The 13,329-nt window shown below is 42.7% G+C and overlaps 1 protein-coding gene across 2 annotated transcripts in view; it reads left to right on the plus strand.

Annotated features, from left to right (window-relative positions):
* The first annotated feature begins 920 nt into the window (after positions 1-920).
* The window catches only part of PTPN11 (protein tyrosine phosphatase non-receptor type 11), an 83,038-nt gene continuing 70,629 nt past the window's right edge, over positions 921-13,329 (plus strand). For both annotated transcript variants that reach the window (XM_072802588.1, XM_072802589.1), the window contains exon 1: positions 921-1,198. In XM_072802588.1, coding sequence (XP_072658689.1) covers positions 1,185-1,198 — 14 coding nt within the window. In that variant the 5' untranslated portion in view covers positions 921-1,184. The remainder of the gene's footprint in view (positions 1,199-13,329) is intronic.

Consider the following 13,329-nt stretch of genomic DNA (forward strand, 5'->3'; position numbering starts at 1 on the left):
ATACTCCAATTGTCCTCCTCAGTGAATTCTTACACTACGAAGGCAATAATATAGCAGCGACTGGATGGCACAGTGGGTTAAGCTGCAGACTCTCGGTTTGGGCTCACGTCCAGATCTCGGGGTCTGGAGGTTGAGCCAGGGTGGAGCCCCTCCCAGAGCCCACCACTCAGTCAGTACTGGAGTCGGCTTGAGATTCTCTCTCTCCTTCTTCCCCTCCTCCTTGTGCTCTCTCTCTCTCAGATAAATTAAAAAAGTAATAATATGGAGGGGTGTGGAGAAACGACAAGAAAGGAAGATGGAAGTACAGTATTGTCTTCAGTATTTTAGCAGGGATTTCTGTTTTTTCAGTTCACTACAGTACTCCCATAGTTGTGTGGGGTTCTTTCTTTCTTTCTTTTTTTTTTTTTGTATCCCCATCGTTTAAAACAGTGCCTAAAAGAGAGAAAACCTTCAACAGATGTTTACTTATAATGGTAATCCAGGTAACAATCGCAAAGCACTTATTCAATAGGGCAGGCCTAGCTCTAAGCATTTTGCATATTTAGTCTTCCCAATAATCCCACGGAAAGAATACAGCTCCTCTCTTCGTCTTCCAGAAACGAAGAAATGGCGAACCCTGAAGCTCAGAGGCTCGGCCACTGTGAGGTTAGACAGCCGAGCAGCGAGCGGAGCGGCGATTTGTGGAATGAAATGAATGAAATTCGATTTGGCAATCGGGGCGGGGATGGAAATTGACAGGGTGGAGCGGCCGCGAGGGGCTCGCGCACGTGCGCACGCTTGGGAGGGCGCCGCGCGCCCCGCAGCCCAGGCGCACGGGCGGGGGAGGGTGCTCGGCCGGCTGCGTCGCGGCGGAGACTCCGCGGGGCCGCCGCGCTGCCACTGCCCGCCGCCGCTCAGTCCCAGGCCCACGGAGAGCAGGAAGTGGCGGCGGGCGTCGCGCGGGGTGACGTCACGGCGGCGCCGGCGGGGATAGGCGGGGGAGGAGGAGGAGCGAACCGGGCTTGGGGGGCGGCTGCACAGTCTGCGGGATCCCCAGGCCTGGAGGGGGGTCTGCGCGCGGCCGGCTGGCTCTACCCCCGCGTCCGGTCCCGAGCGGGCCTCCCTCGGGCCAGCCCGATGTGACCGGGCCCAGAGCAGCCTGAGCAAGGAGCGGGTCCGTCGCGGAGCCGGAGGGCGGGAGGAACATGACATCGCGGAGGTGAGGAGCCCCGAGGGCCCGGCCCGGGCCTCGGCCCCGGCCCCCGCCGCCTCCGATTAGCCCCGCCCGGGAGGGGGCGCCCCGGCCGGGCTTCGGGCGACGTCCCGGGGGTCGCGGGGGCCGGCTCCCTCCCAACTTCTCGCCCTCCCGGGGTCGGGGGCCCGGCACCGCCGCGCCCCCACCTCTCGGGTCCCCATTCATTTCCTGCCTCCCCGAGTTCCGGCTCTCGCAGCCCTGGGGATGCCCGTCGGGACCGGGGCAGGTAGAGCCGCCCGGGGAACCGCGGACGCCAGCGGCCCGGCTCGGCGCCGCATTCCTGACCCATTGCCTCATGAGAATTGCCTCATGGTGATTCCGAAATAACCCCGCTCGCTGGGGGAGGCTCCTCGCCCCGGGACGCGGGAGGGGAGAGGAGGGAGTTTCGCAGGCCGGGTCCCCGACGGTCGAGCCGCTCTGGGTCACTCGGTCTCTCGCTTGCCTTTGGGGGCTTCACTCAGGAACTTGACCCCTTTCTGTGGCTCTTTGCACCTCCCCCCCCACCCCTCACGTGCCAGAAATGGAAAAACTGACTGTATCTGCTGCTATTAGAAGTATTTCCTTCCTCCGCGGTCTTCGCTTTGGGAGATGGGAGGGAAGGGAGCTGTATCTCTAGTTAGTTGATCCTTAACCACAGCTTGGAAAGTCAGGTACCATTAATTGCTTCCGTTTTACGGATGTGGAAACTGAGGCTCAGAAGTTACATGCTAGTAAATGTCAGGATTTGCACCCAAGAATCAGAAGGAGGATTAGTGAATTGATGAGATCCTTTGGAAGTTCGGGGTGGTAATGACACTTCTAATAGCTAACGTTTATTTAGCTCTTACTGTAAGCCAAACATCTTTAATCCTCCCTATAACCTTAAGAGAAGAGAAATTATTCCTCTTATTATTATTACTATTATCCTGGTTCTAAAGATGAGTAAACTGGGATCCCTGGGTGGCGCAGCGGTTTAGCGCCTGCCTTTGGCCCAGGGCGCGCTCCTGGAGACCCGGGATCGAATCCCACGTCGGGCTCCCGGTGCATGGAGCCTGCTTCTCCCTCTGCCTGTGTCTCTGCCTCTCTCTCTCTCTCTCTCTCTCTCTGTGACTATCATAAATAAATAAAAATTAAAAAAATGCCAATGTCTTAAAAAACAAAGAAAGGCTGAGAAACTCTAAAAAAAAAAAATAAAGATGAGTAAACTGATTTTCAGAAGTTAGGCAGCTAGCTCGAAGCCACTCAACCAATTAGTGGTGGAGCCAGGATCTCCCCCCCTCCCCTTTTAATCACCATGTTGCTATTATTATTATTTTATAACTGTTGTTAATCGTTTGTAAGCCTTATTTTGTTGTTGAACTGTAGTGTGACCTATTGTTTTCAGATAATGATCTTGTTATTTTGTTTTGTTTTGTTTTTTTTTTTTTTGATCTTGTTATTTTGTATTGCCACTCTTTATATACGATTCACACATAAGATCCATTGTTTGGCCTTTTCCTTTATTGTCTTGTTATGGTCACTGTCATAGACATTTGAAAAACGATTTCAAGCTGTTGGGGTTATTTGAATGAGAGAATTTTTAAAATATTAGGAATGCCTTTTCAAAATACACCTGCACGTTACTCATTCGTGGAATGAAAAGGGGGAGAGAAAAGAAAACCAAGAACTCTTAGGAAATTGAGCGATTTGGACAGGTCTCTTGGCAAGTGCTTACAGATCTGGGTAATATATAACTTTATTTCAACAGGACAGTGTATAGCCTCAAATGTTCTAATGTTTTAGGGAGCTTTTAAATAAAACAGTTGTCTATTCTCTAATCTGTCAAATAGTCATTGAACCTTTTGTTACTTGTGTCTGCTCTTCCAGACAAGTAAGGATCTGCTTCTTTAGGAGACAAAAAGACTGGGGGTTGGGGGTGGGGAAGGGGCCGGGTAGTAATAGACCCTACATTGTCCAGCTTGTTAGTGTAGAAGTGGAGAACTAGGGGTATAGCCAAAGCTGTAAGTGGCAAAGATCATTCCTTTTCTTTGGCCCTCCTATATTATTGAAAGGAAATGTGTGCCACCTTAAAAGTCAGCTTGTAAACATAATGCTTATAATTGGGAATTCTTTATTCTATTTTCAGATTGCAGGTCTGTTTTATTTTTGACCAGCTTTATTGAGGTAGAAATGACACACAATAGATTGCATATATTTCAGTGTGCAATTTGTTTTTCTGACACATGCATAATCCTCACGAAACCGTCTATCATAGTCAAGATAATGAACATATCCATCATCCCTTATGATACTTCCTTATGTCCTTTTTAATCCTTTCCTTGTCAGATGACCACTGCTCTGCTTTCTGTCACTACACATTAATTTGCAATTCCTAGAAATTTTATATATAAATGGAATTTTATGTTTGGTTTCTTATGCTCAGCATAATTATGTTGAGATTCATCATGTTGTAGTGCATATCAAAAAGTTCATTTCTTTGGGCAGCCGGGGTGGCTCAGCGGTTTAGCGCCGCCTTCGGCCCAGGGTGTGATCCTGGAGACCCAGGGTCGAGTCCCACGTTGGGCTCCCTGCATGGAGTCTGCCTCTCCCTCTGCCTGGGTCTCCGTCTCTCCCTCTGTGTGTCTCTCATGAATAAATAAATAAAATCTTAAAAAAAAAAGTTCATTTTTTTTTTTTTTTTATTGCTTGGTAATACTCCATCGTATGGCTGTACTACAAACTACCGTTTGTTTATCTGTCCACCTGTTGATGGACATTTGGGATGTTGTGGAGTTTGGCTATCACAAAGCTGCTGTGAATGTTTGTGCACAAGAAGTATTTACTAAAATACCTTTTGGGGGGAATGGCTGGATCATACAGTCAATGTACATTTAACTTTTTCAGAAATTGCCAAACTGTTTTCCAAAGTGGTTATACCATTTACATTCCCACCAGTAGCATGTGAGTTATAGTTACTCCACATCTTGGCAACACTTGGTATGGTCAGTTTTTAAATTGTAGCCATTTTAGTGGGTGTGTCACGGTACCTCATAGGGTTTTTTTTTTTTTTTTTTCCTTAAGATTTTTTATTTCATTTATTTGAGAGAGAGAAAGCAAGCAAGCAAGCAAGCATGAGTGATGAGAAGAGGAGCAGAGGGAGAAGCAGACTCCTCATTGAGTAGGGAGCTGGATCTTAGGACCCTGAGATGATGACCTGAGCTGAAGGCAGATACTTAGCCGAGTGAGCCAGCTAGGTGCCCCTCATTGTAGTTTTTTTTTGTTTTGTTTTTTTTAAGATTTTATTTATTCATGAGAGAGAGAGAGAAGCAGAAGGAGAAGCAGGCTCCATGCAGGGAGCTTGATGTGGGACTTGATCCCAGGACTCCAGGATCACACCCTGGGCCAAAGGCAGGTGCCAAACTGCTGAGCCACCCAGGAATCCCCTCATTGTAGTTTTAATTCGTATTTTCTTTGGTGACTGATGATATTGATCATCTTTTCTTCTTTTTTTTTTAAAGATTTTATTTATTTATTCATGAGAGTCACAGATTGAGAGAGAGAGAGAGACAGAGAGAGAAAGAGAAAGCGCCAGAGACACAGGCAGAGGAAGAAGCAGGCTCCCTGCAGGTTGCCCTATGTGGGACTTGATCCTGGGACTCCAGGATCATGCCGTGGCTGGAAGGCAGGCACCAAACTGCTGAGCCACCCAGGGATCCCCTTGATCATCTTTTCTTATGCTTATTTGCCATCTGTATATTTTCTTTGGTGACACGTCTATTTGATAAAATATTTTCCTTTAGTTTTTTTAGTTAAGATTAAAAAATTCTTTATTCTGGATATAAGTCCTTTATCAGAATTGTAAATATTTTCTCTTGATCTGTGGCTTGTCTTTTTATCCTTTTCTTTTTAAAGGATTTATTTATTTATTTATTTATTTATTTATTTATTTATTTATTTAGTTGAGAGCACAAGCTGGGGGGAAGGGAGAGAGAGAATCTCAAGCAGACTCCTCTCTGAGCATGGAGCCAGACTTGAGGCTCCATCCCAGGACCCTGAGGTCATGACCTGAGCCAAAGGCAGATACTTAACTGACTGAGCTACTGAGGTGTCTCTCTCTCTCTTTTTTTTAAAGATTTATTTACTTATTTGAGAGAGTGAACGAGAGAGTGAGCATAAGTGGGGAGAAGGGCAGAGGGAGAGGAACAGAATCCTCAGATTCTCCAGACCTCTATGAGGAAAGAGCCCCTGACATGGGGCTCGATCCCAGGACCCTGTGATCATGAACCTGAGCTGAAACCAAGAGTCAGATGCTCTACCGACTGAGTCCCATTGTCTTTTCATCATTTTAACAGTGTCTTTTGAAGAACAGAGGTTTTTAATTTTGATGAAGCCCAGTTTATCAATTTTTATTTTTGTTTAATTTTTAAGATTTTAGGGATCCCTGGGTGGCGCAGTGGTTTAGCTCCTGCCTTTGGCTCAGGGCGTGATCCTGGAGACCCAGGATCGAATCCCACGTCGGGCTCCCGGTGCATGGAGCCTGCTTCTCCCTCTGCCTATGTCTCTGCCTCTCTCTCTCTCTCTCTCTCTCTGTGACTATCATAAATAAATAAAATAAAAAAAAAGACATAAAAAAAGTTTAGAAAAAAAAATTTTAAAGATTTTATTTTTAAGTAATCTCTACACCCAATATGAGGCTTGAACTTACAACCCAGAGATCAAGAGCCATAGGCTCTGCTGACTGAGCCAGCTGGGCACCCGTCAGTGGTTTTTGTTTTTGTTTTTAATGGATCATGCTAAGGAATCTTTGCTTAACCCAAGGCCTCAAATGTTTTCTCAAAGGCTTTAGGTTTATGATACATTTTGAGTTCATTTTTGTATGTGGTGAGGTGTGGAGATATATATGTATGTGCACATATACATATATATGGTTTTGCATATAGATATCCAGTTTTGGCACTGTTTGTTGAAAAGACTGCCTCTTTTGAATTTGCACCTTTGTAGAAAATCTGTTGTCCATTTATATGTGGGTCTGTTTCTGGACTTCATTCTGTTTTATTGATCTATTTATCTGTCCATATGCCAATAACATATGGTCTTGATTATTGTTTTATTATAAGGCTTGAGATCAGTGGTTAGTCTTCCAGCTTTGTTCTTCTCTTTCAGTTTTTTTTTTTTTTTTTTTAACTTCTGTATTCAATCAAATAGTTCTTGAACCAGGCAGGATAAAGCAGTAAGATTGGCAAAGATATTATTCTTTTGGTTGAGAGAGAAAGAAGAGAAAAACATGAATGAAGATTGCAATTTCAGGTAGTAATAGCTGCTGGGAGAAAAAAACAAAGCAAGTGTGGATAATGTTAGTTTGACAAGTTTAATAATGATCTCTCTGAGGAGGTGAGGATAGGAGTTGACTCCTGAGTGACCAGTATTCTCAATTTTGTTTTGCTTAATTATCAAAATAATTTTTTTCCGTGTGTTTAGGATTTAGATTTTGTATGCATTTAGTAATTAAAATGTAAGTATATTCAGTATGCTGATAATTCTTAAAGTCATAAGTAGGGAAATGAAGGCAGTGAACAGTGATAGACTTTCTTCCACCCCCCCCACCCCCCCGCCCCGGGTGATTTAGCGGTGGTAGTACCGTTTATAGATTTTGAGGTTGCTTGCGTGCCCCACTCTGCCTTGCTCAGCTGACAAAACTGCCTGTATTCTCCAGGCCTTCTTTCAGCATATGGCAGGTCCTTTACATTTGCTTTGTTCTTCTGAAAGATGATGTATGGTGACTTGAACTGAGAGGAGGAGAAGATTTAGCTTGTTCTCAGACTCCAGGCTTTTGGTTTATCTGTCGCAGGTCAAGTACATTTTGTCCCAGGCTCTCCCTGGTGGCCATGCTGGTTTATCTCTTGTGGGAGTAAATAAACTTGCCTTGCTGAAAAATAGCAGTCCTGTGCCTTTCCAGTTGCGACTGAGATGTCTTTATTAATGTTGTGTCCCGATATAAGCTCAGAGTTTTGGCCAGAGCTGCTCAAAGCGGGGACACTGCTAAGATTACTTACCCTTCTTGCACATGGTCAGCACAGAGACTGTTGGAGGCACACAAGATCCTGAAAAAGCAGAGCCAACTCTTTTTTGTGATTGTTACTAGTGGGCCTCAGTGTACTTTGTTAGGCAGCTACAGAACAATAGGATACTTATTCTTCCTTCTCTTTGGGAAACAGCACTGGCCTTCCAGCATTGACGTTTCTAAGGCAAGGTGGGACACTGCCTTACCTATAAGGCAAGGTGAATGCTCATGCTCTATGGGAGCTGTGGACTGCAGCCAAGGCTTTGAGACCCTTAACTGAAATTCAAACTCCCTAGATGGCAGTTCATTCATCACTGAGTTTTGGAGGGTTGTGTGCATTTTGCAGACTTACATGTCCTGTGGTCTTGACAACACTGATATGTGGATACTATTTATGGTTGCAAGAACACTGAATTCAGAGAGGGAGAAAGACTTGTGTGCCAGCATCAGATGCATTTGATAAAAGTAGTACCAAATTGAAATAGAAATTTATCAGTATAGAGATGCCTGGGTAGCTCAGTGGTTGAGTGTCTGCCTTTGGGTCAGGTCTGTGATCCTGGAGTCCCGGGATTGAGTCCCACATCGGGCTCCCTGCAGGGAGCCTGCTTCTCCCTCTGTCTATGTCTCTGCCTCTCTCTGTCTCTCATGAATAAATACATAAAATCTAAAAAAAAAAAAGAAATTTATCAGTATAGAATATTCTGTTTAGAACACATGTACATGCATACCCATGATATATACATATATATGCGCTATATATGTCTGTCTATACACACATATGTTATACAGACATACACTATGTTTCTTTTTTCTTTTTTTTTCCATACAGTATGTTTCTTATAAAGGTAATGGATTCTAGATCCAAGTCTTTATCATCCCATGGAGCCATTCTAACGAAACATTGATCCACTCACTCAAGAACTATTTATTGTGGAATTACTGTGTGCCAGGTGCTGTGCTAGGCGCCGAGTATTCAGGTGTTAGGAAAAGAGCAAGTGTGGAAGTGCTGATGTGCGGAAGTTCTTTCAGCACTTTAAGAGCTGAAGGGAGCACATTGGGGACACTGGGGAGGTAGGTGGAGACTGGACCACACAGGAACTTGTAAGGTCTTCACTGGTCATGTGGAGCATGGAGAGAAGTTTGGATTGTATTTTAAGAGCAGCATAAAGCCATAGAAAGTTGTGATCAGGGGAGTGGCAGGAGGTGGTCAGTTTAAAAATATCCTTCTGGCTACTGTGAAGGAAGGATTGTAGGGGACATGAGTGGACTCAGGGTGAGCAGACAAGTGAGAGAGAGGCTTTGAATTAGGGTAGAAGCTGTTTGTGCAAAGACTTTTGGAGGCAGTTTGCTTTCATTGTCTTGTCATCAGAGCCATGATGCTGACCACTGAAACTCTGAGAAGATACAAAGACAGAGCTATCTACTACCTTTAAAAAACTTCCTTCACAAAAAAAAAAAAAAAACAAAAAAACACAACAAACTTCCTTCACAACTTTTTTCTAGTTCCCATTACTTAGACTGCTTGCCCCTATTGACTACCCTTTCTTCATAACTTTTTTTCCTTTCTTCATAACTTATCCTTTTCCTATAGGATATTAAAATTTAATTAGAAAAGATGAATATTCCTATAATCTGCAGAAAGTACCAAACTGTAAACTTTCTCCCCAAGGACAAAGATAATGTTTTTTTTTTTTTTTTTTGAGCAGCTGGTAAGAAAGATATACCCAATGTCATTTTATATTTAGTTGAGAAACTGAAATTAGACTTTGGATTCCTAGTTTAAATTCTCTTCTTAGCATGGCAGCCTTGAATAAGAATAAGTTCCTGAAATTATAAGCCTGCTTGACTGTTTCCCCACACCCCTGGGGGAAGAGGGTGCAGTAGATAAAACAAAATATTCAGCATCATTGTATTTTCTTTTTGGTTCATCAGCATTTTTTTTTTTTTTTTTTTTTTTTTAAAGATTCACTTGACATAAATAAGTTCCTAGCTTGGGAGAGCTAAGCCTTTGCAGAATCTGTGTTCACTGACGGGGAGGGGTGGGTGGTGGGGTGGTGGGTGGTGTCTAGATTTCTGGTGTGATTTCCCAGCAAATTATATGGGTTTGTAAACTCTCCTGCAGGCTGAGATTCTGTCTTTTGTTTCTTCAGACTCATTCGGGCTCATGTGTTTTAGGCATTGATTTGTGGCTCTTTCTCACAAGTGGTGGTAGTGATGTGTATGTATGTGTGCATATGCACACACGCTTTCAGCTCTTTCGAAGAGATGGGTGGTACCTGCCTGGACCATGTATAACCCAAGATCCTTACTAAATGATAATGCCAGAGGATGGTCAGTTAGAAGTTGTCAGGGGCCAGCAGGTTTGCAGGTATTAGAATTAGCAAAAAGGGAAGACTTTTTCTCCCCCCACCGTGTGACTTTTTCTCTACTTCCCTCTTATATTTTATCCTACCTGTTTCTTTATCCTTCTCCCAAATTCATTCAGCCAACAGCCATTTATCAAATACCTACTATATACATGGGAGGACTGGAAATTTATCTGTTTCTTCTCATCTTGTCTGGATCCATGGTATTAATCACTTTGTTGATATACTAAAATGGAGTTCTACTAATTTGCCTTTACCCATCTTTTTAGGTAATATAAATGTATTTAACATTTCTTTCTTCTCTTCTCTTCTCTTCTCTTCTCTTCTCTTCTCTTCTCTTCTCTTCTCTTCTCTTCTCTTCCCCTTCCTCCCTTCCTTCCTCCCTCCCTCCCTCCCTCCCTCCCTCCCTCTCCCTCCCTCCCTCCCTCCCTCTCTCTCTCTCTCTCTCTCTCTCTCTCTCTCTCTTCTTTCTTTCTTTCTTTCTTTCTTTCTTTCTTTCTTTCTTTCTTTCTTTCTTTCTTTCTTTCTTTCTTTTTCTTCTTTCTTTCCTCTACTGTTTACATTCACACCAGGTAGGAGATGGGGCCAGGCTTTGAGATGTGTAGCCTCAATGCCTAATATTACAATTGTTCATAATCCTTGAGGCTAGCCCCATAATATTATTTCTACTAGTTCTACTCTTTGTCTTTACCTTCACTAAGATCTAAGGGACTGAGTGAATTCTGACTTCTTATTAGTGATAAGCATGCTGCATATCACGAATTGTCAGTGTTTGAAGACAAATATTAAATATAAGTGGAAAAAGTTTTCAGTGCTTACCAGTGCTTTTTGGAAAAAATAGCTAAGGAAGAAGAGTTTAAAGTAAATCAAAGCTCAAGTAGATAGATTATGGACTAGAACTTCTAATTTCTAATTATATGCTCTTTGAAATAATATAGAGACAGCCCCTGAACCCTGAAGTTAAGTTTATTAAAAGGCAGTGTAACATAAATGATACATATGTCAAAATGACCTATGTGATACTGACATAATTATGCATGAGAAGAATCTTTCTTGCTGTCTTCCACCAGTAATAATGATGATAACAAAGGTGATAGCCAATGTTTATTAAGCTCTTGCTCTGTCCGGCCTTTGTGCTAAATGCTCGTTACTGTTTCCCCTGTAAACATCACCCTCCTCTGTTCATTCTTAATAACATGATAGGTATAATGGTAAGTTGTAAAGGAGATAATAGAGTTTATTTAATAAAGGGGTAAAGAGCCCACCACTGGCCTATCTCCTGTTGCCAATCTACCTGACGGGTAGGGTGGTGTTTACCAGGCTTCACCTTCAATAATGGAAGTCACTTTTATATTGTCTTTTGCACCCTCAGCATCAGCAGGATAATCTATGTAAGCATTATTTCTGTGAAACATGCAAAGGTGAGAACATGTGGTTGCAATAGGATAATGGTCACAGTAAGACAAAGTGTGGGTTTAGATCCTGCTTTAGAAACTTTTAGAAATAAATAGCAGAATGTAATGATTACATTGGCACATGGCATTCAGTAAATGTTTTTTTTTTTTTTAATTTTTTTTTTTTTATTTATGATAGTCACACACAGAGAGAGAGAGAGGCAGAGACACAGGCAGAGGGAGAAGCAGGCTCCATGCACCGGGAGCCCGACGTGGGATTCGATCCCGGGTCTCCAGGATCGCGCCCTGGGCCAAAGGCAGGCGCTAAACCGCTGCGCCACCCAGGGATCCCACATTCAGTAAATGTTGCGGTAATTTTAATCAGCCATGATATATGATAGCCAATACTACATTATTTTGTCCTTGGTATCAGAGCTGGTTCACAATTGCTGAAAAAAGGCATTTGCAATAAACATGGAGAGATCTTTTTTATTTCATAATTTGTAACTTCTCATTCAAATATATAATATTGGTAGTGAAACTATAAATATGTTGTCTTTCTGTCCCCATATTCTCTCTCCAAGTAAGTTCTCATCTTTGTTTTACTTAGTTTCTTTTCCCTGTCATCCCTTTTTCGTACCTTATATAGCCAGCTTCAGGAGTAAGGATGGATAACTTAACTGATGATGTGAGTCATGCTGGTGACTTTAGCAAAATTTTCAGAAAATTTTAAAATAATTTTTATCTTTTACTTGGGATTTGTTTCAATCTTCAAGAAAAGTTACAAGAATAAGAATATTGCAAAGAATATGCAAGTGGATGGAATACCATTTAGCCAGACTCACTACTGTTAACTTTGCATCCCATTTGTTTTATTTTATTATTTTTTCCCATTTTTTTAAAGATTTATTTATTTATGATAGACAGAGAGAGAGAGAGAGAGAGAGAGGCAGAGACACAGGAGGAGGGAGAAGGAGGCTCCATGCCAGAAGCCTGATGCAGGACTCGATCCCGGGACTCCAGGATCACGCCTTGGGCCAAAGGCAGGCGCTAAACCACTGAGCCACCCAGGGATCCCTATTTTTTTCCCCATTTGTTTTATATTCTGTGTGTGTGTGTGTGTGTGTGTGTGTGTGTAAGTACACATATATAATATTTTATAATTTTCCCCCCAAACATTTGAGTGTAAGTTACGTAGATCATAGCCTTTTGCCCTTAAATATTTCAGTGTATATTTTCTTTTCTTTTTTTTAAATTATTTACTTATTTATTCATGAGAGACACAGAGAGAGGGGCAGAGACATAGGCAGGGAGAAGTAGGCTCAATGGGAAGCTCAATGTGGAACTTGATCCCAGAACCCCAGAATCAACAACCTGAGCTGAAGGCAGATGCTCAACCACTGAGCCACCCAGGCATCCCCAGAAAAGAAAATATTATACAAAAGAGAAAGTGGACAAATTCTGCACCAGGCAGTCACTGATGATGATTAACGTCATTAATGGACATTGTGTGCCTCCAGATATAATACCTAAAGTAGGACACAATATCACCTACATAGCACTCAGGTTGAAATCTAATACTGATGAATTAGACAAATCCAAAATGAGAAATCTTAATTTTGAAAGGGGAAGGGGGGTGTATTTTTCCCAAAAATCACTTACCATAAATGACAAAAGCCTTAGAAATATTCTGGATTTAAGAGATCTAACAACTAAATACAACTAGATCCTGTACTAGAAGAGAAAAAAAAATCCTATAAAGGACATGATTGGGCCAACTGGCACAGTAGAATACAACAGGCTTGACAAAGGATTATTAGAGATGGTAAAATTACTACAGTTAAAACATTTAAAAGATAGCTTTATTCTTAGAAAATATACACTGATGGGGTACCTGGGGCACAGATCAAAGCTGGGTAAATTACTGTAAAGGTGCCAATGTGGTAACAGATGAAGAGGAGTAGACTAAGAGAGTTCTTTCCCCAGTGGTATTAACTTAGTTAGGGGGCCTTTGCCAGCTGACACTTGTGTCTCTTCCGATAGCCTCTTGTGACACCATCAGTGACCTATGTCTATGGGGAACTGTGGGTGTGGGAGAGCAGTGACAGGCATCCCTCCTTCCCCCCATGGCTGCTTTCGTCCTTCCCTTTTAGCCACAAGTACGAAGGGAATCATGTGTTAGCCCCTTTGTGTGGAGTATGACACACATTGGTACAGCAGCAGACGGGTTCTCTCCCTTGTGAACTGCCAGTCCCGTCTTTAACTTGGTGATTGGAGGAATATGTGATTAGATTTCATGATATCACCCAAGGGATA

Source organism: Canis lupus, chromosome 27 (genome assembly GCF_048164855.1).
Source record: "Canis lupus baileyi chromosome 27, mCanLup2.hap1, whole genome shotgun sequence".
Lineage (NCBI taxonomy): Eukaryota > Metazoa > Chordata > Mammalia > Carnivora > Canidae > Canis > Canis lupus.